General features: G+C 40.8%; 1 protein-coding gene across 1 annotated transcript; it reads left to right on the forward strand.

Moving 5' to 3' along the window:
* The first annotated feature begins 8,613 nt into the window (after window positions 1-8,613).
* Window positions 8,614-25,334, forward strand: LOC149312001 (cytochrome P450 2D14-like). Its single transcript, XM_089526771.1, has 7 exons — window positions 8,614-8,758; window positions 13,507-13,667; window positions 14,433-14,606; window positions 17,838-17,979; window positions 19,255-19,442; window positions 22,161-22,302; window positions 25,156-25,334. Exons 1-7 carry the CDS (start codon window positions 8,614-8,616, stop codon window positions 25,332-25,334), a joined length of 1,131 nt encoding a protein of 376 aa, XP_089382897.1.
* The last annotated feature ends 1,401 nt before the right edge of the window (window positions 25,335-26,735 follow it).

Genomic DNA, 26,735 nt, shown 5'->3' on the forward strand with positions numbered 1-26,735 from the left:
CATGTAGAAGAGGAGATTTCATCAGGTAGCAAACAACGTATGCTAAAATGCTCTCTTCACACAATAATTACAGGTACAGCAGAAGCCGCTTGGGGAGGGAAACAATGCTGCTCCACTACATGCACACGCCCCATTATTTCTCTGGGGCTCGAGCATAGGCGGATTTTTCCTAACGTGGAAGGATCCAGAACGGATCCCCCGCAAAAGGAGAGGACCCACTGTACTCCCAGTCTTCGTGCAATAAACTCCTAAGAAGTGTTGTTGCCTTACTTCCTGCATCTTCCTATTGCTAATGAAGAAAAGCAAAACAAGTAGAGCAGAACGGTCCTTGCCCTTGAGTTGCCAGATCTGAGCAGCAATGTCAATAAAATTATCTATTTGGGGTCTCTAATCCACAGGGTTACCTTAAGTCTTCACAATACACAACAAGAAGAAGATCTTTATTAAGAGGCAATGTTCTCAAGCCAACCTCAGATAATGAGAACACAAAACAAGCATTCCTCTGGACTCCCCAAAAGGAGTGGCTAGGAAATCTGGGTATTTCTTTGCAAAAGAAACAGTACTACAGCTTCATTATCACCAGAAGTTACTTCCAAGTTCTGCTTTCTCCCCTTTTCATTGGATATTATATGTTAAAACATTCTAAACGTATACGTTATATGGAGTCGAAGGCTTTCATGGCCGGCATCCATAGTTTTTTTGTGGGGTCTTTCGGACTATGTGGCCATGTTTTAGAAGAGTTTCTTCCTGACGTTTCACCAGCATCTGTGGCTGGCATCTTCAGAGAATGCTTGCCTGGAAAGGAGTTGGGTATGTATATACTGTGTGATCCTGTTATATGTTATATGTTAAAACATTTTAAATTTATATTAGAAAAATATTTAATATTTCTAGATACACATGTTCTTCTAAACTGTATTCCTGAGATGAGGGATCTAACAAGATGTAGAACTTAACTGACGGTTATTATTATTATTATTATTATTGTTGTTGTTGTTGTTGTTGTTGTTGTTATTATTATTATTATTATTATTATTAACCTTTATTTATAAAACGCTGTAAATTTACACAGCGCTGTACATAAAAAAAATTTTTTTAGTCAGACGGTTCCCTGCCCTCAGGCTTACAATCTAAAAGACACGACACAAAAGGAGAAGGGAGTGGTGGTGGGGAATAGGATCAGGTCCAGCAGATCTTCTCCACCTCCGAGGCCTGGACCAAGGCAGATGGACTGGAGGAAGGGCTTGGCTTCTTGATGGATGGTTAAAAGGAGGCTTCCTGGGTCAGAGAGGGGCTCACCTCTGGGAATGCTTCTCTAAATAATATAGTCTTTAATTCAGTTTTGAAACTGGGTAGAGAAGTGATGAGGTGTGCATGTGCGGGAAGAAGGTTCCAGGAGTAAGGGGCAGCAAGCAAGAAGGGACTAATTCGGGAGGGGGCAGTGGTAGTCCTACACTGTGACAGGAGACCTTGACTACAAGAGTGGAGGGTGCGAGTAGGAATGTAAGGAGAAAGAAGGTCAGATAAGTAAGGAGGGGCCAATCCATGGAGGGCTTTGAAAGTCAATAATAAAAGCTTGTACCGGATGCGGAAGGGGAAGGGGAGCCAATGAAGGGAGAATAAAAGAGGTGAAACATGGTCAAAGCGGCGAGCGGATGTGACAATATGGGCAGCTGAATACTGGACAGAGATTAAAGGTTGGAGGTGTGAAATAGGAAGCCCTGTCAGAAGGAGGTTACAATAATCTAGTCGCGAAACCACTAGGGCATGGACCAGAGTCTTGGCAGTAGAGGCTGAGAGGAATGGATGGATCTTGGCAATGTTGTGGAGAAAGAATCTACAGGCCGCGGCGGTGGCCTGGATCTGGGGAATAAATGACAGAGATGAGTCAAAAATGAAGCCAAGACTGCGGGATTGTATTGTAGGATCCTGTGTTTTAAAAAGCTTTAAAAGCCTTATCACATTAGAAAAGAAAGATGAAACAGAGTGGGAGAGCACAAGCTATCTCTGTGCCTCTCCGCATGATGTCATACCATTTCCATTCTACTCCTGAGGGAATACAAAAGCTTGCCCTTTGTCATACTGGAAAAATCTGTTTGACAAAAGGCACACTTTTATGACTGTATCCCTTTGAAAGGAGAATGGAAGTGCTCCAATAGCATGTGGAGAGGCATGGAGAAAGACAGTACTCTCCCACTCTGTTTCGTCTTTCTTTTCTAATTGATAAGGCTCTTGCACTCCAGTGCTGGAAAGATAATTCACCATCCATGGCTGAATGGTGAGAAAATTTTACTTTAGCTATATAGAAACTTTTATTTTATATCAATTCCAAGAAAATGTATTCTTGGAAATATGGTCAATTATGGTATGTAACCAAGAAAGCCCCATGATAGGGCTGCCTTAGGGTCACCATAAATTGGAAACAACCTGAAGGCATGCAACAACAACAACAATAAATACCCCTTGTTCATCTTCTATGTATGCCCTTACTTCGTGGTTGTTTGTTTGTTTGTTTGTTTCTTGTTTGTGTCAACCCATTTATTTGGCATATTAATTCCCCCTCCCACCAATAGGATTTGCTAGATGTTTCAGCTGTGCCTTGCCTAACATGATCGCCTGCTGCCCATTCCTATGTGCAGGAAATATAATACACACACGCACACATGGATATATATATATATATATACACACACACACACACACACATCTAAACCCTACCTAATCTACGCAGGCTAATTAAAAACTTGATAATTGGAGTTAAATCCTGATGCAATTGTTCATCATTTGAAGTGTTAAACCTCTGGCACACCTTTGAGGCAACCATTTTAACAGCAGACCATATTGCAGCAACAATCTGAAGAAGAAAAGAGGAAGAATGAGGGTATAAAAGAGAAGGAAAGGCTAGAGCAAGTGCAGCAAAGCAGCTAGTGAGAAACAATAAAGTGGAAGGAAGATGTTTACTTCTGTGATTCCAGCTTCTGTCTTTTGGTTGTGGGCCCAGGTCTCTGCCTATTGGAACACTCTCACAACTTTATCCACTAGTCTCATACTGCTTGGCCTTGCTCTGCTGCTGGATTACTGGAAGCAAAGGAAGAGATGCAGCCGCTGCCCACCAGGACCCACCCCTCTGCCTTTCATTGGAAACTTGCTGTGGCTTGATACAAAAAATCCCGATAAGTCTCTCATAAAGGTAAGTATTGGCTCACTCACTTCTAAGATAAATGCGTGCTATGGAATGAAAGTACTAGCTACATCTTGAGAAGTGACTATTCCAGATTTAAAACATCTAACAATACATTTTCCATTGTGTGTGTGTGTGTGTGTGTATTGGTCACAGAAAGAAAAACAGGCAGTAAACACAGCAAAACTTATATCAATGAAATCTGTTAAATCTCTCTCTCTTTCTTTATTAGGTTCTGAATGGAGCAGCTTTAAATACATTGCACATTATGGAAAGTGATAACCTTAGCTTGAGGCAGGCCCTGACAAGTATCTGTAACTCTGAAGTGTCACATTCAAAAGATTAGAATGGCATCTCCTGCCACAACAGCAATGTATGTCTGAAAATTATAGCAAAAATAAATGGGTAAATCCACATAGAGATATATACTTCCCTTAGTTGAAAACACTTCAGCTATTCACATTACTTCTCAGAAAGGTTCCCTTTAATGACTCTTAACCTTTCATATGCCCCTTCTGTTTGTACTTTGCTTACACATGAGCAGTTCTTAGGTCTGAATATACCAGTGAATGCCATGACACATTTGTGCACTACTTTTACTGGTAGCTCATTGGCAATCCCAGGAGCTTCACCTGCCAAGCATGTCATTACTTCATCACTTTCTTACTGCTGTGTTGCCTTTGCACGGTTACTGGAATCATTTCCATCCACATTTTCCAGCACAGTTTCTTCCAGATTATGATTATTCATACATCAGAAGAGCCTTCTAAAGCTTTTCAAAAGCTTTACAAGGATCCTTTCACCTTAAACCCATTGCCTAGTGCATTTGCTATTCCCCTCCGAGAAACACGCCCTACGCTTTGGGAGCACTTCTTGCCTGCTGCTTGAAGTGAACGATACTAGAAAAGTCAGTCACTAGAAATATACAAATCCCAAGTCATGTCAAGTTAAGACATCATTTATTGCCAAGTTGAGTCCAAGTCAAGTGACTTGAGTCTGACTTGAGTCCAAGTCTGACTCAAGTCCATATCACTGGCCTTCTGTGCCCCATCCCAAAAAGGAATTTAATTTTCATAAGTCACATTTATGCATGTATAAACTACTAACCCAGGATGCTGGCCAAAAGGAACAAAGTAGATAAAGTAGATAAAGATGGTACCCAAGAAATTAAGGAGGCAGTGGTGAAGATGATGATATGGAGTGTTGGGGTGGGTGGTGGAGAAAAGGCAGAACACTGAGAAATAACTCTACATCTAAACATATAAGTAGGAAAATGTGTATTATTTTGGGTAATGGTTGCCAACAAAATTTGCTGGTGGCAGGGGGGACTGGAAAGACTGCTCTGCCAACAGTAGAGAAGGCATCTGAAACACAGAACATATTATGTTAGATTTCTGTCTAGTTCCAAACATCATTGTCATCCAGTTCTAATCCTTTTGAGCTTTTCTGATGCTTTTTTGTGCTTTTATTATAGAATATTTGTTAGTGAGAGGGAAAAGAATAATAATTCAATTTCTTTGCAGGCATAGTTATGAAAATATGTGATTCAGGCACAGTGAGGGTGAAGATTTCTAGAGTAGGGGGACAACATTTTGGATCTTTCCTTTTCCTTTTCCTTTTCCTTTTTTTTTTCTTTTAAATTAATCTTGAAAATCTAGTTTTTCAGAGGGACTTTAAGGTTGCTATATATTTGGATTTTACCATATATATTAGTCTGCACTGTGAAGGTTCTCTGTTTTAGTTGAGCTTTCCCTTTCAGGGTTTTATTTATTTTTTTAATATATTGTAGTTGCAAAAGAAATTTGGACCAGTCTGTTCAATTCAGGCTGGATGGCAACATTTTGTTATACTCAGTGGGTTCAAGACAATCAAAGAGGCACTGGGACCTAAAGCGGAGAACTTCATGGAGAGGCCACCAATCCCACTGTCGTGTATGATAGGTCGTACAAAGATGCGTGAAGGTAAGTGTTGCTCATGGAACAAACTGTATATTTTCAAACAAAATCTAGCAGGGCATTTAAAATTAGTGACAATATTTGCCAATAATAAATGTATTTTGGGCAATAGGTAGATGGTGCCTGATTGGGGGCTCTTGTGATGTGTTGATTTGGATTTGGTTCTTAACCTATGCTTTAAGTTTGGTAATATTTAATTATTTTTTAAACTTTGTAATCAATATTTTAGCTTTGTCTTTTTAAAACATTACAACCCACCTTGAATCCCATTGTGGAGAAAGGTGGGGTATAAATCCTGGAAATAAAATAAAATAAAATAATGGATTATTTCTGTCTGGGCATGGCAACAGAAGTATTCTGGGTAGAAGTCTAGTTCTGTGCATTGACTCTCAGGAGAAGTCCATGTTGAGCTCTTTTTATGAATCAGAATTATTGGTGCAGTGTCTATTGTTGTGTTGTGTAGACAGACGTAATCCCTGTGTATTGTTGTGCTGGCTGGGGTCACTGTCCGTGAAGTATTCCTTGAAGTGGAGGCAGTGAAAGAAGGTGTCTATATCACCACACAAATGCATTGTGTGTGTGGGTTTGGAGGGGCAGAATGATAAGCCCCTGGACAGAAGAGACATCTCTGCTTGACTCATGCCGTGGCTTGATAGATTTACAATATTGTTGTCTGGGTTTATTCCACTTTCACCGTCATGGCATTTTCCTATGGAATCCTAGGATTTGCAGGTTAGGGAGGGGTGTTTAGAAATATCTAACCCTCAGTGATAGGACTGCCATATATTGAAGTTGTCTTGAAGGCCCATAACAACAAATGAAGTGGAGAGGCATCCAGGTGAGTGAGCTTGTAAAGCATGAACAGGAATCAGGTGGGCCTTCATTTGTTGGACTGCAAAACACAGCAGTCCTAGTTCAGATCTGCAGTCCAAAAACCTGGGGGGGGGGGGGGGGACATGATTCCGACCCATATTCCACTCATTAGATTTCAGGGGGATAGTTGTGTTACTCTCTTGCAGTAAAAGCAAAAAAACGTGCATCTACACTGTAGAAATAATGCAATTTGATACCATAGCAATTGTGCTACAAGATCTTGGGATTTGTCATTTCATAGAATCATAGAATCATAGAATCACAGAGTTGAAAGAGACCACAAGGGCCATCCAGTCCAACCCCCCTGCCATGCAGGAAATCTCAATCAAAGCATCCCCGACAGATGGCCATCCAGCCTCTGCTTAAAGATCTCCAAGGAAGGAGACTCCACTACACTCCAAGGGAGTGTGTTCCACTGTTGAACAGCCCTATTGTCAGGAAGTACTTCTTAATGTTGAGGTGGAATCTCTTTTCCTGTAGCTTGCATCCATTGCTCTGGGTCCTAGTCTCTGGAACAGCAGAAAACAAGCTTGCTCCCTCCTCAATATGACATCCCTTCAAATATTTAAACAGGGATTTCATATCACCTCTTAACCTTCTCTTCTCTAGGCTAAACATACCCAGCTCCCTAAGTTGTTCCTCATAGGACATGGTGTCCAGACCCTTCACAATTTTAGTCGCTCTCCTTTGGACATACGCTAGTTTCTCAATGTCCTTTTTGAATTGTGATGCCTAGAACCAGCATTCTTTGGCAGAGAAGGGTAAAGACCTTGTAAAACTACAAATTCCAAGATTCTATAGGATGGAGCTTACAGTACTTAAAGTGGTGTCAAGCTGTATCATTTCCACAGTGTAGATGCATAGAACGACTCATGTGTCAACTTCAAGACTTAGAAGTTTTATTTGTCATTATCTTTTGTGAATCACTGCACACTGCATCTCACAAAAGCATGCCTAAAATATTAAAAGGGAGAACCCAAGGGTCTCTCTGTGGCAGCTGTTGGGATATGCTGCAAGACACCATAGAATTTGAAAGAGAGGTTTTTTGGAGTTGTTGTCCAAGTTATAGTGCATAGTTTCAAGTCAAAATTAATAGTAAAGTGGTATAAACTTCCATAAATCATTGGGAAATGATCTAATAAAATAGCTAGAAAACAGGAGTGGGGACTTTGGGGATCTACTACATAAGATTTCTGGGCCAGGGAAAAAAGAGAGACAAGGTTTGGGGCATCACTAAAGGGGTGTGGAGGATACAGGCCACACCAGGTGACACCCTAAAGGGGTGGTGAACTACTGCTCCCCAAATGTCTGCCTTTTGGTAGAAATGGGTTCTGGCATTCACCCACATCCCTTTAAAACTCTGGAGCTCAGTGGAAGAGAAGGCGTGAGTGGGCTGAGGCTCAGTGGGCAGAGAAAGGAAAAGCCTCAGGTGCTGTTGTTTTTTATTTTATGATTTTAATTTTTTTAAAAAAAACATCACATCTTACCAAATTTTCATTTTACCTAAATGAAACTATGTCAGTGCAAATACATTTAGGCAGAGCATATGATGTAGCAATTTAGAAGTATAATTTTTAATTTTGTTAGTTGTTTATGTCACAACTATTGCCACTACATTCAGTGATATACGGGAATTATGATTTTTGAGTAACAGTACAAAAAAAAAACATTATTAAGGATTCTGTATGGTGTGGTATGAGAGTAGGTCAATGGGAGGTGATACCATGAGTTAACACACCAGGTGTCACCAACTCTAATGATGGCACCGGGTAAGATATTGCTGCTAAGATTCTTGAAGTTTATGAAAATAAGACGGGGAAATGGAACAGGGCTCTCTGGGGTACAATTAGTAAGAAAGGGGGTGTTTGGAAAAACAGGAAGCTTCATTTGTTATATTATGTACAGGCCAGCCTAGACTGGATACATGTCAACTTCTGCCAAATAGCATATCTACAGTTGACAGGGAAGTAGGTTTGTCAGGATGAATATGGTATAGAGCTCCTACAGCTTTAATCACTAACAGATCAGATCAGGAAGAGATATCATAAAGTTCAGTCAGATGAAATTGTGGCATGTCTCTTCCTACACCTCCAAACCAGTAGGTGCTGCACCATCAGTCCCAACACAACTGTGGAGATCAGGGGTGGTGAAGAGAAACATCTGGCTCTCCTGTAGCTGGACACACAGCACTGAAGGCAACATCATTGCTGTAGATCCAACTACATGAACAGAGAAGGATATTTCTCCATGTTCTTTCAGCCCACATAAGCCTGCACATGGCCTAGTTGAGGGAGGATGCAGCAACTAAATGGTGGGGGGAGAGTGGATGATGTATTTTTTCCTGATGAAAATTTACAGTACCTCTTCCTGATTGAAAAACTGTTAACGATTAAAGCTAAAAGAGTTCCATTCCATATCCACCTGGGCAACCATTTATTGCAGCCCTCATGAGCTCAAAGATTTGGTACAATCAGCTGGGATTTCTTTGTAGCATATCAAAAGGAAAAACAAAATTAGTAATTTGGGGTGACTAAAAGTTTGATGAAGAGGCAAACAGTGAATTGTCAATTTTTAATTTTTTTTGGTATATTTTCAGGAATCATCATGGCAACATTAAACAATGGCTGGAGGGAACAAAGGAGATTTTGTGTATCCACCCTTAAAAACTTTGGTGTGGGGAAGAAAACACTTGAAAAGCGAGTATGTGAGGAAGCTTGGTATTTGTGCTCTGAGTTTAAATCTAAAGAAGGTATGTCTCATTCTTGAGGATACGAGGAATGTTGCAGGATAATAGAAGAAAGAAGTATGGCTCTTATGGGTATGCTGATAATAGGGGTAGATAATTCTAATTTTGATCTTGAGTCCATATGAAAAACAAAATTATATATGTGAAATAATTTTTAATAACAGGAAACTGAAGAAACAAGCATTGAAATGAAGATAGAGACAGAAAATCCAATAACGTATTGGGACTACTCCCTTTTGACATATGTTCTAGGCATGAAAAGGACAAGCATCCAATCAAAAAGTATTCATAGATGTGCACCAAATATAGTAGGCTGAGTATCTGAAGGATATTAATCTGTTGCCCCTTGCCATTTTAAATATTATTTCCAGAATTGGTGCATCTTGTTGGGTTTCATAGTTCTGTTACAAATTGCCTCCATCTTTCGTTGAGTGGTGCAGTGATTCACAGTCAAGTCAAGTCAAATAATATATGAATGATTCATAGGAATTAAGGAAGGAGAAATGTGAATTGGGACCCATCTTGGTCTTTTGACAGAATGGAAATACATTACCCTAGGTCCTAACCATGATAGTCTGATTCAGTAAGAAAAGAGGTCTTAGTTTCAAAGGTGCTACAAGATCCCTTTACCTAGGTCCAATGATTTGTCCCAACTGGTGTTGTCCAATGAAATCAATGGGAAACAAATTCATCAGCATTATTTCATTTCTTTTGATTAATGGATCTGTTCTATAAGGAGATTGAAAAAAGCACCTTACCACTGCCAAATTCAAGTTTCATTAGGACTGTACCCTGGTGTTATCGCATGGCTTTTGTCCTCAAAACCATCATCCAGGTACAGCCCGGCTTCAATGCCGGTCCTTGAACTCACTTCAGCAGCTATTTTTCAAAGTTGGGGCTTCCCAACTTTGAAAAATGGCCACCAAAGCTAGTATAGGGACCAGCATTGGAGCCAGGCTGTACCCAGATGGTGGTTTTGAGGACAAAAGCCATGTGATAACATCAGGGTACAGCCCAAATGTAGCTTGAATTCAGCAGCGGTAAGACACTTTTTTCAGTGGTGCAATAATCTCCTAACACCTTTCTCCCAATATGTGTTTTGGAGCTGAGAGGCTCAGGATGAGTCTCACTCCTTTCTCTACATGAAGGAAAGAATAAGACCTGGACACCTCATATGTCAAATACCTGTTCTTTCTTTCTTCCCATTACATGTGTCACTAATTTCCTATGTGCAAACTATTTGTAGCCTAACAAATTATTCCAGTTCTATTTTTACCCATAGTCCTTCCTGTTGTGTTCTGAGCACAACACCTGAATATTCACTTGCTGATATGAGTTTTTAGCCAATGCTCTTCAGGTTTTATTATTATTATTTATTTAACTATCTGGATGGGCAAAGGGACTCTTGACAGAACATAAAAGTCACTCACATCTGAATTCCTTATGTGAAGAAATGAACCACCCAAATTCCACAACTGGAATAGGCTCTATAAGTTTCTTTTTGGTCCTTAAAAATTGGTTTCTAGATGTTACTAACTCAAAATCTATGCTAGGTGAATAGCAGTACATCATGAAAGATTTCAGTCACTCAGGAAAGACCCACATGATTTTTTCTGCCATAACTTAGTTGCATTTGGCTTGTAGTTGTGTATGAATCCCTGCTCAACCATGGAAACTGACTGGGTGACCTTGGCTAAGCCACTTTCTCTCAGCCTCAGAGCAATGCCAAACCCCCTCTGAAAAAATCTTGCCAGAAACACCCCATGATTAGTTTTACCTTCAGTTGGAAAAACTTGAAGGCACACAACAATGAATGGTATACTCTACAAACAGAAAAAAGTGACCGTGTTTAAGGGCATCCATGACAGAATGTTTTTCTCTCTCTGCATCCAATGATGGTGATGGTGGTGATGATACAACTCTAATACAGTTTTACCCCAGTTAACATAATCTCTGATAAAGACATTCTTTTTTAGAAAGAGTGGCCTGCAATCTGGTCATCTCCCCTGCTGAAAACAAGATCAGCCTTGGCCAGAGAGAATTTTTTAAAGCTGGTTCACAAATAGTATATGACCCCTATTAGATTATCACAAGTGATAAAATCCATGTCACCTTTATACTGGCGGGCATGCTCAGCCCCAGGGACATATAGCCATATGTGGATCGACTGCCCCCAAATTAATTTCTTTTGGCATGAAGTGCTCAATCAGATTGCTTTCATGACTAAAGAAAAAAAAATCAACTTCTGCCTAGCCCTCTTGTTACTTTCAGTCTATACTATGGGTAATAAACATTTAAGACACAGACTGCTGATTATTTTTCTCTTGCTGGCAGTTCAGCTTGAAGTGGCTAAAGCTTGGAAGACAGGACTTGTGTCCCTAGATAATTGGTGGAAAAGAGTTTGTCACTAATGGCTAATGGAGAAGCTATCAGATAAAATGAAATATAACTTCTTAAATCAAAACCAAGAATCTTTTTATGAAAAATTGCTTCCTTTTATTGATCTTGTTAACACACATAATATAACTGTCCACCCACTATCCTACCATTTGTTATTATGGTCTGATATTTTTCAAACAATTAATTGTGTATAGGATTATATATGTGTGGTGCTATTGAATGTCCATTTTTATAATTGTAATATTTTGTGGTTTTTGCCATCTTTTATTGTTTTATTTATTGTATAATTTTAATAAATTTAATATTTTAAAAAAAGAAAGTATTTTCATGCTCACCCAACTCATCTTTTCTTCCTTGCCCTTTGACTGTCGGGAATTTTTTTAAGGAGGTTAATTGGAAGGATGGTGAAGAAGGGCTGGAGAAACAGATTTTTGATGTGGGATACAATAAAGCTTTTGCTGGGGGGGGGGGGGGGTGGATTTTGCTCCAGCCATTCCTACACTAACCATATGTACCTGCCTACAACTGGCAAGGAGAAAAGTAGCTGCCCCCAGAATACCTTACTGAGCAGTCATGAACACCAAAACACAGAGAATGGGGAAAAGCAGATTAGCCTACCTCACTAACTACTCCCAGCAGCAGCACCAGTCCACCAAAATGCAAACTGAAAGAAAAGTGGAAGCTAGATAAGGGGGGGGAATCCCATATTGCCCTTTAGAAGAACCTTTTGGCTGATCTCTAGAAGGTTAAAAATGTTTTTGTTTATTTATATAAGTCTTATCTAACTTGGTTTCACTTCATGTATATATCGAACAATCTTTTGCAGACCAAGGCGGATGGCCTTTACTCTGTTCTCATTCTTCTTGATTTGTCTGCGGCCTTTGACACTGTGGATCAATATCTCCTAGTTGATATACTTTCTGACCTCGGGTTCTCAGACTCTGTTCTTGATTGGTTTAAATCTTATTTGTCAGATAGATCTTTTGCTGTGGTCACAGGTGGTCAGACCTCGTCCTCTGTTCCCTTATCTGTTGGAGTTCCCCAGGGCCCTGTTTTGGGTCCCCTGCTGTTCTCTCTTTACACATTGTCCTTAGGAAAACTTATCAGTTCTTTTGGTTTTTCCTATCATCTGTACGCCAATGACACTCAGTTGTATCTTTCCACCCCTGACCCTTCTCCAAGTCTTGAACTGCAAGTTTCATCTTGTCTCACAGCTGTTTCGCAGTGGGTTTGAAGCTCAATATGTCCAAGACAGAGCTTCTTATCTTTCCACCTAAGTCCACACTTCAATAATCCTTTTCTGTTTCTGTTGACAACATCTCTATTTGTCCGGTCCAGGAAGCCCACATTCTTGGTTTCATTTTTTATTCTTCTCTATCATGTATCCCCCAGATCGTAGATTCTTTCTCTACAATATTGCTAAAATCCATCAATTTCTCTCGGCCTCTACTGCCAAGACTCTGGTCCACCCTCTGTCATCTCACGACTAGATTACTGTAATCTTCTTGTGGCAGGGCTTCCTCTCTCTCACCTCCGTCCATTGATTTCTGTCCAGCATTCAGCTGCATGCATTATTACATCCGCCCACCACTCCAACCATATCTCTCCTTTATTGTCATCCCTTCACTGGCTCCCCTTCCCCTTCCATATTCAGTATAAGCTTCTGTTGTTGACTTTTAAAGCCCTGCATGGGCTGGCCCCTCCTTATTTATCTGAACTTCTTTCTCCTCACATTCTCGCTTGGGCCCTCCATTCTGGTAGTCAAGGTCGGCTGTCTCAGCCCAGGGTTTTCTCTGCCCCGTCCCGGATTTGTCCCTTCTCACTTACTGCCCCTCACTCCTGGAACCTCCTTCCCCCACGAGCCTCAGGGGTCAATCACTTCTTTAACCAGTTTCAAAACTGAGTTATATTGTTCAGGGAAGCATTCCCAGGCATTGTGTGACTGTTTATCCGATTGTTATCTGATATTTTATTTTATTTGATCTCTGATGTTCTCAGTCTGTTGCCTCCTTATTTTATCTAATTCTATCTTGTATTACTATCTATTGTTTTATATGTATTTTGTAGAATGTACACCATTGGCAGGTTCCATTTCCTTTGATTTTATTGTCTGTATGTACAGTGCTGTGTAAATCTAATAATAATAATAATAATAATAATAATAATAATATATCGGTTTTTTAATTTAAAGCTTGTGTGGAAATATATTGAACTGCTGTTCTTTCTTGTAGATTAGGAACCTCTACTTCTTCTTTCCATGTCATTCCTGCCACTGATGCCAAATTTCTGGAACACATTGCTTCATTAACTGAGGTATACCTGTATCTTTGTTGTTCTTATATCTCATACAGGCTCTCCTTTTGACCCCCGAATCCTAATCAACAGGGCAGTTGGTAATATTATAATGTCACTAATAGTTGGTGATCGCTATGACTACCAAGATAAAACCTTCCTGAAGTTAATCCATTTGATTGAAGAGATCTTGAAGGGACTAACCAAAATCATGCCCCAGGTACCTGGATGAGTTTGACTGGGGATTAAATGGAATCAGCCATTTGAGATTTGGGGAGAAAACAAAAAGGACAGGGATTTGGGTGACAATATTCCACTTACAGAACATCCTCTCCAAAAAGGCCCGTCAGATTCAATTTTTGTCATCTTTTGGAACTAGCAAATAATTTAGCTTTTTTGAGCCTTGGCACTGATGCTCAAGCTTTCAGCTGCTGTATTATTACAGCAGAAAGATGTGTGGTTCTCTTAAAATATCTCTTTCCCTCCCTCCCCTATTTTGAATGGATTGTTTTACTATTTACGTTGTGCCTTGCCTTGAAAACTAGAATGAAATAGAAAGTCAGGTCATAATTTATTTCATAAATAAAAAACAACATTCATTTGAAGAACAGATCTGACATTCATTCCAAAACAAGTTCCATTTTGGGTGAGTGATCAGAAAACAATCAGGAATTAACATTTTAAGAAGTAGGACCTTTTTCCTGATTCAGTATTTTGCTCCAGATTACATTTTTGTTTGTTTATATGTTTGTTATCATTGTAATTAATAAAGCTACAATGACATGATGGTGGTGATGATGATGATGATGATGGTGATTGTTATCATCATGAAAAACAGGATGACAAATGATGATAAAACTGAGAAAGAGAGGCAAGTAATTAGGAACTTTATTGCAATGCAACTTAATTTCAAAAGAAATTGATAAGTACTATCCTTCTATTTCAAAAGATATTAATTTATTTTATTTCATCTCTGTTATACCAGCTTGTGGTTGCAGGATCCTGGTTTTCCCACATTCCTGGACCTCATCAGAAAGTTAAGAAACACTTTCACGATTTCAATGTTATCCTAAAGGAAATTGTAAAGGAACACAAACAAACCAGAGATCCCACCTTTTCCAGAGATATCATTGATGCATTCTTGGAGGAGATAGAAAAGGTAGGAAAATGTTTATGGAAACAATTCCCTTGCATTTCTTTTTTTATTCCTTTAAAATCCAACTGATTACTGATAAAAGAACTTTGACTGTTCAGAGTAAAGATTCTAAAACAACAGCTAAGTCATATTGGCAGGTCATAATCATTGTAGTGGTGGTTCTTTGGGGTTTTCTCAGCAAAATTTGTTCAGAGAGAGTCTGGCATTGTCTTCCTCTGAAGCTAAGAGAATAGGACTTGCCTAAAGTCACCTAAAGGTATGAAAGCGGGAATTTGAACACTGGTCTCCAGAGTCATAGTCCAAAGCTCAAACCACTAGACCATGCCAGCTCTCATAATCATGGTATCCTTACATTAAGGATGGACTTGATCAATTATATTTAATTATCATAAGCAGAAGTGAGGGAGGAGAATCAGTTGTGCATACTAATAAGATGGCTGAGTAGTCAGATCTGAAAGCACAGATTGCTTATCTGTAACTGTGATTTGTTCAAGTGGTCATCTCTGAACTCATACACATGGGTCACTCTATACCTGTTCAGCACATCTTTGGAAACTTCTACAGTTGAGTGATATCCATTTAATTTCTTCAATTCCAGTTGTGACAGATTCTGCCTCAGTATAGCATCCTCTGGAAGCTTGCTGTCAAGCATGTTGTTAATTTATTAATTCAGACTTTCTGAGGCAAATTGGGTCTCCCCTTCTCACCAAGAATCACTCCTGGACAATGCTGGGATTGACTAGAGCATAGATATACAATTGTAAAGTAGCAGAGACACTTCTCAACCAATGTATATACGTAGTACCTTTACTTACAAAAGCTTTGGTATATAAAACCAATTGCAAAAAAGAGAGATACAGAGTTATAAGGAGCACCGTTAAGCATAGCCGTTTATACTATACATAGTTGTTATGCAAGTAAATATTTTATGTCCTTATAACAGAAAAATGTACGGCAAAGTTATATGTCTTATGCAAACTATAGCAAATATTATTGACGCAAAGGTATATTTCTCAGTAAACCAACCTGGTCTGTACCTCAGGCTAGTGACAAATTTTCTGGCAAGGAAAATTTGTCCTTTTATATTCTGGTTGGACTTTAAATAAGGTCACCACCAGACATGTGCATGACTTGACAGACTTCAAAGCCACAGGTCCATAGCTTTGATAGTTTCCAAAGCCTTCTTTTCATACCTAATAATAATAAACATGTAATATATGTTCCTTATCCTTATAAGGCAAGATACAAATGTGTTGGCATGATTAATACATGCATGCAGCTGCTATATTGTCCCCTGCATGCACTTACACAGATGAATTTGCTTACTCAGGATTTACAGTATCAGCTGTGAAATATTGCCCAGTACCACTTCCTCATTACTTTTTATGAGGATCATATATCTTATCTGTTATTCACCTGGCAACAAGTTCAAGTTCATCTTTATTACTGTCATAGTAAGTAAGCAAATTCATCTGTGTAAGTGCATGCAGGGGACAATATAGATCATACAAAGGACACTGGGTCAATTAGTTTAGCCAGCTGCATGCATGTATTAATCATGCCAACACATTTGTATCCTGTCGTATAAGGAGCAGGAACATATATTACATGCTTCTTCTTATTAGGTATGAAAAGTCTTACCAAACTTTTTTATGTGTAATATTTACATGTGTGTTGCATTAAATATTTAATTTACTTAAATAAAACTGTTCTAATTCTCCTATGTTATTTCCTTATTAAAATTCCTTATACAATTTCCTTATGTTAATACATGAATGTATGAATGAAAATATGCACACTGAATAAACAAAATGTTTTTATTTATATACTGTGTCAAGTGTGGGGAGTGGGTGAAACCTCTGCATGTAGATGTAAAGGGTGGTCTCAAGGGTTAAAAGTCTGAGTGCCATTGAAGTAAAGAACCCCTTCTACTTCATGATGTAATTTGGGGGCCATTCAGACTATCTTTTGCACCAAATTGTAACCCGGATTAAAAGTGGGAAGTTCCCACTGGCATCGATTTTAACACACCCAGTTCAAGGGTTTGCACACCAGATCAAGGGCAAATCGCCCTTAGAGCGGATTTTCAGAAAGTGGATTTCCCCCCATTTTTTTTTGAAAACCCGTTTCTTCCCTGCTGCCAGCAAATGTGAACTTGGCCCCAGTCATGATCTGGTCAAGTTCAGGGGAGGAATGCCTCCCCTCTCGCACCGGCTTTTTGCAAGCAGCTTTTTCTTTCTTTTTTCCCCCTGTAATTTTTATTTTTGACAGATTATGCAAATTCTTGTGCTACAGACTGATATATATTGATAGAATGTGTATGCTTGTGCTACATTTCCCTTTTGTTTGCTTGCTGCTGGGTCGGCACGGCAGCCAAAATAAAAGCAAAGGCTTCTTTGGGGGCAGATTGGGGGAGAAACCCCATGGAAAGGAAGCTTGATTAAATTTGACAGAATATGCTAATCTTGCCACTAGGTTTTTTAAAGGGGAGAGCACTCAAGCCATTGATGAATGGCTGCATGACAGGGAAAGGAAGGCTTCTTTGCGGTCAGACTGGGGGGGTGGGAGAAACCCCTTGGAAAGGAAGGATTCTTTGGGGGCAGATCGGGGGGGGGGGGGAGAAACACCATGGAAAGGAAGGCTTCTTTGGGGCAGAAACCCCAGAGCAAGGATGCTTGTGGTTTGGGGCAGATCGGGGGAGAAACACCATGGGAAGGAAAGCTTCTTTAGGGCAGTGGGGGAGATTGGGGAAGGAAGGCTTCTTTGGGGGCAGATGGGGGAGAAACACCAGGGAAAGGAGGTTTGTGGTTTCAGGCAGATCAGAGGACAAACCCCAGGGCAAGGATGCTTGTGATTTGGGGAATTCCCATGGAAAGGAAGCTTGATTAAACACAATTGACAATTTGACAGAATATGCAAACCTTGCCGCTAGTTTTTTTAAAAAGAGGGGGGAGCACTCATGCCATGGCTGCATGACACATCACCATTGACATCATTTGATTGACAAGAAGGAGGCTTCATCTTAAAACACAATTTTGGTGAGTGTGAACATCTGCAAAGTAATTTACACCGATCAGGGTAAAGGTAGTGGGAACTTCTTGCTGGGGAGATTCGATATTTGGGGGGGTGGGGCTTTACCGGATCTGGCCAGGTTTACCTGGGGCAAATGCCCCAGTGGGAATGGGGCCATTGTTTCAGTTACACATGCATTTATACTTGTTTAATTTCTTTCAGTCTAAAGGGAATCTAGAGACCAGTTTCAATGAAGAAAACCTTATTCATGTTTTTTTTGACCTGCTTGGGGCAGGCACTGAAACCACATCTTCCACCCTACTCTGGGGGCTTCTAAAGATAGTCCTCCGTCCTGAGATTCAACGTAAGTAATCATCATTGAGAAATATGGAGGCTGTGATGGAACACCAGTGCTATTCCACCTATGTTTCCTTTTTATAACTTTGAAGTTTGAGTAGAGATGTGAGGGCCCAGAGGAGAAAGAGTGGGGGGGAAGTAGGGGGAAAGGTGTTTAATTTTTGTTTTGCTTTTTTCTGAAGCCTTTTTTAAAAATGAAAATGGGATTAATGGCATACTTTCTTTTAGAATTATGAATAAAATATAATTTAATATAAAATATAAAATATAAATATAATATATAATATAATAGCAGGCAGACTTTTTAAAAATACAATGTACAGCATCTTGCATCATTGCAATCTCTGATTGCCTTTTCTCACTCCTTTTGATGGGAATGAGTGCTTTCCACTCTGTCAGTCTTTCACGCCACTCCTGTTCGTCCCAATCAAACTCTTCTAAACTCCCATCCTTCCAAAAGAGCCAGACAGAGCTTAAACTAATTACCAGCCCATTGATCCCCTTCTAATCCACTTCCTCTCAATCTCCTCACCTTCCAAAAGAGACAGCCAGGTTTTAAACCCCTTTCCAGCCCATCGATCTCCTGGCTGGCTCTTTTAGGAAAACAGGAGATCCAGAGGAAGTGGACTGGGACAAACAGGAGTGGTGTGATAGACTGCTAGGATGAAAAGCAGTTTGAAACCTGGTTGGCTCTTTTGGAAGGGTGGGAGATTGAAAGGAGATAAATTGGGAAGCATTGGGATTAGCAGATCAAGGGGCTGGAAAGGGGTTTAAAACCTGGCTGGCTCTTTTAGAAACTCAGAAGATTGAAAGGAGATGGATTGGATGAACAGGAGTGGTGCAAGGAGATTGATAGGCTGGAAAGTGGTTTAAATGCTGGTTGAGGCTCTTTTGGAAGGATAAGAAATTGAGAAGAGGAGGAGGGAGCAGTCTAACTACCGGTAGTTAAGCAGCATCTACAAACCTGCAAATAGTCAAAACCATGGGTGTCAAGCCCCTCCCTAAACTGCAAATCCCAGGATTCCACAGGAGACAGCTATCACAGTTAAACTGCAGTAATCGTGCTATAACAGTGTAGTGTGATATTGGCCTCAGGAGACATTTTTCTTCAAGCGTAAAAACTCCAAGCTCAGCTGCTTGAAGAAAGTATGTAATATATTGACGGTGGAGTCCTACATGTTTCTACTGAGAAGTAAATCCTATTGGGTTCTATAAAATACGCTTCCATGTCAAGGAGAATAAAGTCACAGCCTAATAATACCAAATTAATTAACATTTCCAGAAAAAGTCCATGAAGAAATTGATACAGTAATTGGCACAGTAAAATCACCCACAATGGAGGATCAGTCAAAACTACCTTATACATCTGCCGTGATCCATGAAATTCAGCGTTGGGCTGACATAGCACCGCTTACACCTCCTTATATAACACGCAGAGACACTGAAGTGGGCAAGTTTATCATTCCTAAGGTACAGTCCCTGTAATATATCTTTTTTTATATAATAAAATCATAGTTTTAAATCTTAGTTTGGTTGATAGTGTAAGATGGCTTGATTTTTGTAGTGGGGTAAAATATCATCATCATCTTCATCATCATCATCATCATCATCATCATCATCATCATCATCATCAATCTCCTAACAACTTTTCAGACACCATAGACTCAGACATGGGGCAGGGTGTTATCAATATGCTGATGACACCCAAATATATTTCTCTATGTCTCAGTCAACAGCTTTGACGACAGATGGTATTTCTCCTCTCAATCAGTGTCTTGAAGTTTTAATAGACCAGATGAGGAAAAACAAGCTCAAATTGAATCCAGACAAAACGGAGGTACTTACAGTAGGGGCCCCCAAACCAGACATCAAGTTGCAACCTCCAGTTCTAGATGGGGTCACGCTCCCCTCAAAGGACTGTGTTCACAGTCTGGGTTTTGCTTCTTGATTCATTGCTCCAGATGACAAATCAGGTAAATGCTTCAGTTGACACACCAGCTGCGCCCTTTCCTGGAAGTAAAGGACCTAGAAACTGAGGCTACCCTTGTGCCTAGTCCAGAAACTCCAATTACAGTGCACCCACGTTATATGTGACTTTGAACATATGCTTAAAGCGGCACATCTCATTCGCATGAATGGGATGCGCACCCATGGCATGCTTCTTGATTCATTGCTCCAGATGACACTGCGCCACCGCACCACAGCATGCACGAGCCCCATTCATGTAAATGGGGCTTGAGCATGTGCAGAATTCAGCTTACGGGGGGGGGGGGGGTTCCGGAACGGATCCCCCACGTAAGCCAAGGGTGTGTTGTAGTACAAAATATGGCAGCCAGGTTGGTCACCGGAAAATCCAGGAGTGACTGGATAACACCTGTCTTAAAGTCATTTCACTGGCTGCCTATTAGTTTCTGGGCACAGTACAAGGTGTTGGTTATTACCTTTAAAGCCCTACATGTCCTGGGTCCTACCTATCTAAGGGATCGCCTACTTCCGTATAATTCACCCCACACCCTCAGGTCCTCTGGATGGAATTTATTGCAACCTATCTGGCTTTGCTTCGTGAACGAAGATTCAGGAAGGACTCATCCCGCGCTTTGTACAAGCGCGTTGGTGACTAAAAAGGCCAATTCGGGATAAACAGGTCCAGTTGCAAAAAGCACAGCAGAAAGTCTCCTTGGGTGATGTTTCCAGGTTGTGGTTCTTTCTGCGTTGTCATTTCTCTTCGAGGCTCGTTCGGCGTGAGCTTTCGAAGAAGGCTGCAGTGTCATGGATAGTGCGTCTCCATGCCTCCCGATGCGAGGCCAGGAAGGACCATTGTTGGTGTTCTATCTGGGCAAGCCTGAGATGTTGTTTCAGGGAGTCCTTGTATCTCTTCTTTGCGGCGCCCCTCTTACGCTGACCCGTGGCGAGTTCACCGTAGAATACTATTTTGGGGAGGCGATGGTCCTTCATCCTAGAAACGTGTCCTGCCCAGCACAGCTGCGTCCTCAATAGCATGGCCTCAATGCTGGTGATCCCTGCTTGCTCGAGGACAGCAACATTTGTCACATAGTCAGTCCAGTGTATATTTAGAATTGTGCGTAAACAGCGCTGATGAAAGCGTTCAAGGAGTCGTAGGTGTTGGCGATAGTTGACCCATGTTTCAGACCCATAGAGGAGAATAGACAGTACAATGGCTCTATACACACTGATTTTTGTGCTTCGCCTCAAGTGTTTGTTACTCCAGACTCTTTTGTGAAGCCTTCTGAATGCGCTATATGCCTTTGCCAGTCTGTGATCGATCTCTTTATCAATCTTGGCGTCTGAGGAGATGATGCTTCCCAAGTAGGTGAACTGCTGGACAGACTTAAGCACAGATGTGCCTACGGTGATGTGGGGATGGTAGTGTTCTTCCTGTGGTGCAGGCTGGTAGAGAACTTCTGTTTTCTTCAGACTGACTTCCAGCCCAAAGAGTTCTGCAGCTGTAGCAAAACAAGATGTTAGGCGTTGCAGAGCTGCTTCCGTATGGGCAACGAGGGCAGCAGCATCATCAGCAAAAAGCAGCTCACGGACTAGATAGTTTAGAGTCTTAGTGCGGGCCCTCAGGCGGCTTAAGTTAAACAGGCTACCATCAGTACGGTAGCATATGTAAATGCCGTCTTCTTCTTTGAGATCTGCCGTAGCCCTTTGGAGCATCATGCTGAAGAAGATTGTAAATAAAGTTGGAGCAAAAACACAACCTATAAAGACCAGACTAACTGCAACCTCCCAGAGGACATTCTCTGATGCCACTCCCAGATTCTGGAATGCCTTGCCAGAGGAGAGCTGTCAAATTTTCAGTCTAGACAGCTTTTAAAAAGTTGTTAAGACAGATCTCTTCTGGCAGGCCTTCCCCAAATAGAACAATCAGTTAATGATTTCTCCCCACCTTAGGTATCATTCTACTATTTCCCAGTAGATTGTTGTTATTATCAGTATTTTAACAATTGATTTTAAATTGTAATGTGTTTAATCCTTTGAGGGGGGGGTTAAATAAAGTATTGTACAGACTGTATGTACTGTATATTGACTGTTTTTTAATCATGTAAGCCCCTTTAATTGCTCCTGTAGCAGAAAAGGGGGGTATAAATAAGTCTTATTTATTTATTTATTTATTTATTTATTTATTTATTTATTTAACGTTGTTTTGTTTCTCTCCAACATTAGGACACTATAATCCTGAATAATTTGTCTTCTGTACTGAAGGATGAAACTGTGTGGGAGAAACCCTATGAATTTTACCCAGAGCACTTCCTGGATGCAAATGGACAGTTTATTAAACGAGAAGCCTTCCTGCCCTTCTCTGCAGGTAAATCCAAGAAGAGGATTGTTGGGGTATTTGGAGAAAGCTTAAAAGCAGTTGCTGGTTTTCAAAAAAGTAGATTTTCAAAAAAGTGAGAAGTTGGAGGTGGCCTTTTTTAATTGCTTTGAAAAGAGAGAGAGAGAGAAAGAGAAAAAGCATGCTATAGACTCAGGATTTTATCACTTGAGCCTCAGTCTCACCTCAGTCTTGTTGCAATTGCATTATTTAAAAAGAACAGAAACATGCCAGTTTTGGAGCTTTTATTATCACACTTCTCTTCAATAGCATGGTGGGAATGTTTGGTGCCATTGACACTCTCCTCTGCATTTTTCCTTAGCCTCACCTTCCTGACCCTATGCCCTACACAGCATGCCTTTTTTTTTTCCTAAAAAAATAAATTGTAACACAACTCCAGAGTTATAAGAACATGCTTTAGTGGAAAAAAAAGTAAAGAACATGGAAAAAATTGGAGGGGAAAAAGAAAACAGGATGCTTGGGGAGAGTGGGAAAGGAAGAGACTGACACCACTTGACTGCTCAATACCGGGACTGCCACAGACTACCACTTATTATGCCAATGGCATAATGGGGTGGCAGATCAAGTGCCCACTTATTGATGGGTTTTCCCAGTAAAGAAAAGATGCCCTGTAATGATGCTTCAGAGGCAAGGCAGTAACAGGTCAGGCACAACGTCGTGTGATAGGTTCTGCCAAATTGCTACAATTGCGGTTTAAAGCCCACATGTGGCGAAGTCCTTAGACATGTTGTTATATTAAAACCACATCAAAACATAATTGATCTGATTAATCAGGTGTTTACAAGCAACTTCTCAATTTCTTGGTTACCTGACAAACATTGCACATTGCATTAGCTACAAACAGACTGATTACTCATCACATGACGTGTGTGTGTGTGTGTGTGTGTGTGTGTGTGTGTGTGGTGTCCATTCTAGCCTGAAATCCTTGGACTACATCCAAGTTCACACTAGAATAAACCCATGAAATAAATAAGATTTGCTAAATCAATACAAGTATAAACCCCATTTTTGAATGAGTCTGTTCCAGTTAGAACTAATAAAAGTATTTAACTCTGTGTAACTGAGCAGAATTCAACTTTGGGCACATCTCCAAGAACCACCTGAAATGTGGCTTTGTAGTGAAGAGCCAAATGCAGGCATCGGCCAGTTCAGACTCCTTGGAACAGATTCATTCACACTTGGCACAGGTTGGAGAGACAGAAAATAATGCCTTTGGCTTGTAATTTGTGTCTGCCCTGAACTAAACCAAGGGGCCTTTTACACTACACAGTTAAAACACTGTGATTCCACTTGAATGGCCATGGTTTCATTCTAAGGAATCCTGGGAGTTACAGCTTAGGGAGGGGTATGCCTCAGGGGAAGTGAATGGCAAACCTCCTCTGAACAAATCTTGTCAAGAAACCCCCATGATTGGTTTGCCTTAGGGTCACCATAAGTCGGAAATAACTTGAAGGCACACAACAACAAAATTGTAGAATTTTTAGCCAGAAAGCTCTAATGCCTTACTAAACTACAAATCCCAGGATTCCATAGGATGTTCTCATAGCAGTTAAAGTGGAATCATAGTGCTATAACTGTATAATCTGAAAGGGCGTACGGTTATGTAGCTGCTGAACTAAAGGAGAGACAAGCTTATCGCACAGCGTTCTGGCAATGTTCTGGGGTACTAAATGAGAACAGAATGAAATGTACTTTATCGCACAGCTGGGTTCCCTTCAGTGCTCATAGTGTCCCTCGCCTGTCCCAGCAAGAACACTTCTAGATCGGTCCAGGTGATGCCAGTGCAATAAGCCAACCCATCCTTGTGTTCTAATTGGCTAGGACAATTTCCTCCCCTCCCATCCTAGAACGTCCACAATATCTACTTTTCTTCTGGGTATGACACGAGGAGGGTGCCACAAGTAGTATTAAAATTTAATTATATTTTTATTCATGTAATACTTTTTTTTCCAAGAAAAAGGATGATCACAATGTAAACATCTCCATAGAATGTTTTTGGATGGAGAATTTCTTCCCCCTTGTATACTGCGCACCTAATAGACAAGAGAGAAGCCAGGGAAAGGGAGCAGCCCTCAGGGCAAGCAGGTGTGTGTGTGTGTGTGTGTGTGTGTGTGTGTGGCAGGTGTGTGCGTGTGCGCGCGCGCGTGTGTGTAGCAGGCAGGAATGCCTCTGCCTGTGTGCATTTCCCTGCAGCCTCCCGTTTTCCAAACTTTCCAAGTCGCAGCCCTTCTCTCCCTCCAACCTCAGCGCCTTGGACCAGTCCCCTCCAAAAGTGGGGAGTGCAAGGTTCCCCCAAAAAACAGAGGTGTCTCCTGGCTGGCTCTCTTCCTCCTCCTCCTCCTCCTCCTCCTCCTCCTCCTCCTCTTCCTCCTCCTCCACCACGACTCCTTCCCTTTGGCTCCATCTTGCCTTCCTCTCCCTATCTATTTCTCTTTATGGGCGGCTCCAGTGAGCCAGGCAGGGTGTCTGACCCATGAAGTGATAAGATCATAGAGTGACGATATCACTTACTTCCGCAGTACTAAAATCCTCTCTACAACAGTTCGCATGCGCAAACTAAGGACTGCTTGGGAACAATCTCAGCTATAGTACCAATAAAATAGTATATGCAGTGCAATAAAATGTGTTCTCATACCGCTACCATCATTATAAATTATCGAGTGCAGTAACACCCATTCCCATATCGTTTCTCCAAGGAACGTTTCCAGGACTCTATGGGAACGTTACAGGTACTGGTGTGATAAACTTTAAAAATTGATCAATGTATTCCTTGCTGTTGTTGCTTTTGTTGTGAACACAGTATTTAACTTCCTTTTCCTGTAGGTCGTCGTGCCTGCCCAGGGGATCAGTTAGCTAAAATGGATCTCTTCATCTTCTTCACCAGCCTTCTGCAACATTTCACCTTTTGTGTTCCTGAAAACTCTCCCAGACCCACAGAGGAAAGAGTATATTCAATGACAGTGACTCCAGCCCCATTCCAGATCTGTGCCATTCCTAGATAATGTCCTGAGCCCTATTGCTCATAGAATCATAGAGTTGGATATATGTCCTAACTAAAGCAGATATCATGCCTGGATTACTGCAACTCACTTCTAGTGGGACTTCCTAATTCCCACCTTAGCCCTCTAATTTCTGTGCAACGCTTCGTGGCCAGGATCATCTTCGCTGTCCGTCATTTTCACCATGTCACCCCCTTGTTGTTATCCCCCCATTGGCTCCCTATTCCATTCAGAATCCAATACAAAATCCTTCTCCTGACCTTTAAAGCCCTTCATGGCTTAGCTCCCTCATATTTGGATCTGAGTATGGGCATGGATGTGGTCAGTATGCCAATTTAGATTGCCAGTGTCTTTTCTTCCATTACTGTAGGCTAGAGCAATCCTGGAGCAGATAAAACCAGCTAAAATTAGTATGAACCAGTGAGACTGCAGTTTCAAGTAAACTTTTTTTGGCCTATTGATATCACAAAGGTGAAAACCTTACCCTAAATATGTTAAAGAAGCTTGGCACAGGGTGCCACATGCGTAGTGGTAGATAGATATAGTTGCACTTGGTTCAGAGGAACTTGGGAGGAGATGAGGTGGGGCTTGAAGATTAGTAGCTAACTAGTAGCATGTTTTGCAAATGCTTACTTGATTGTAACCAAATTGTATAAAAGGATTTGAATGCCTGTTAATATAGCTCAATCAGCTTTGTGAAATTATTCACCCAACTAGCCTCATTTGCACAGATGAATTAAAGCTTTGTTTTACTCGATTCCTGATTCGTCTTTCTTTTTGGCTTAATTAAAATGGAGAGGGTTCTCCTAACAACAATTTGATAGTTTTTTGTTGTCTAGCAAATGGGGATGCCACTTGCTCCCTAGCAGTTGAAGCAAAATATCAGGGGATTGGTGACAGAAGCAAAGACAGCTGAAGTGTTGCTTCTGTGCTGAAAGTTGAGAAGAAAGGGGAGCAGTAAGTGTCATGGACCTTCTTCCTCACATGTTGATTTAACTCTCTTTTGAATGTCTTAATATAATTATATACATTCAGGTTGTATGAGCGGAGTGCCCTCTAAATCTTGCTGAGAGTTGTAGTGTATCAGTCCAAAAATGCTCACAGCTTCCACAAAGCTTCAGATCAAATTACTTCGTGAAGCTATCAAAATTGTAAAGCAGCTTCCCAGTTGTCACCTGTGAACAACATTACCTTCAAGTAGATTCTATAGGTAATAACGCCACTTTTAACATTATTGGTATCCAGGTGTCGCTGTGACTAATAAACCACACATAAGGATGAGGTTTAGTAAAGGATCACATTCAGTGATTAGATATTCTGATTTATTACTTCAGGAAACATAAGGTCTGATGGTAATTTGCACTTGGCTTGCACAGTGACAGTTATAAGCATAACTATGCAGAC

The sequence above is a fragment of the Sceloporus occidentalis genome, unplaced genomic scaffold (genome assembly GCF_023333645.1).
Source record: "Sceloporus occidentalis isolate IW3139 unplaced genomic scaffold, rSceOcc1.0.p SCAF_5, whole genome shotgun sequence".
Taxonomy (NCBI): domain Eukaryota; kingdom Metazoa; phylum Chordata; class Lepidosauria; order Squamata; family Phrynosomatidae; genus Sceloporus; species Sceloporus occidentalis.

What these genes read in the sequence shown, in the direction of transcription:
- LOC149312001 (XM_089526771.1), top strand. Translation starts at nt 8,614, where the DNA reads ATGGCAACATTAAACAATGGCTGGAGGGAACAAAGGAGATTTTGTGTA. An exon ending in CCTCCGTCCTGAGATTCAAC is followed by an intron (nt 17,980 to 19,254) that starts GTAAGTAATCAT and finishes TAACATTTCCAG; the next exon opens with AAAAAGTCCATGAAGAAATT. An exon ending in GCAAGTTTATCATTCCTAAG is followed by an intron (nt 19,443 to 22,160) that starts GTACAGTCCCTG and finishes CTCCAACATTAG; the next exon opens with GACACTATAATCCTGAATAA.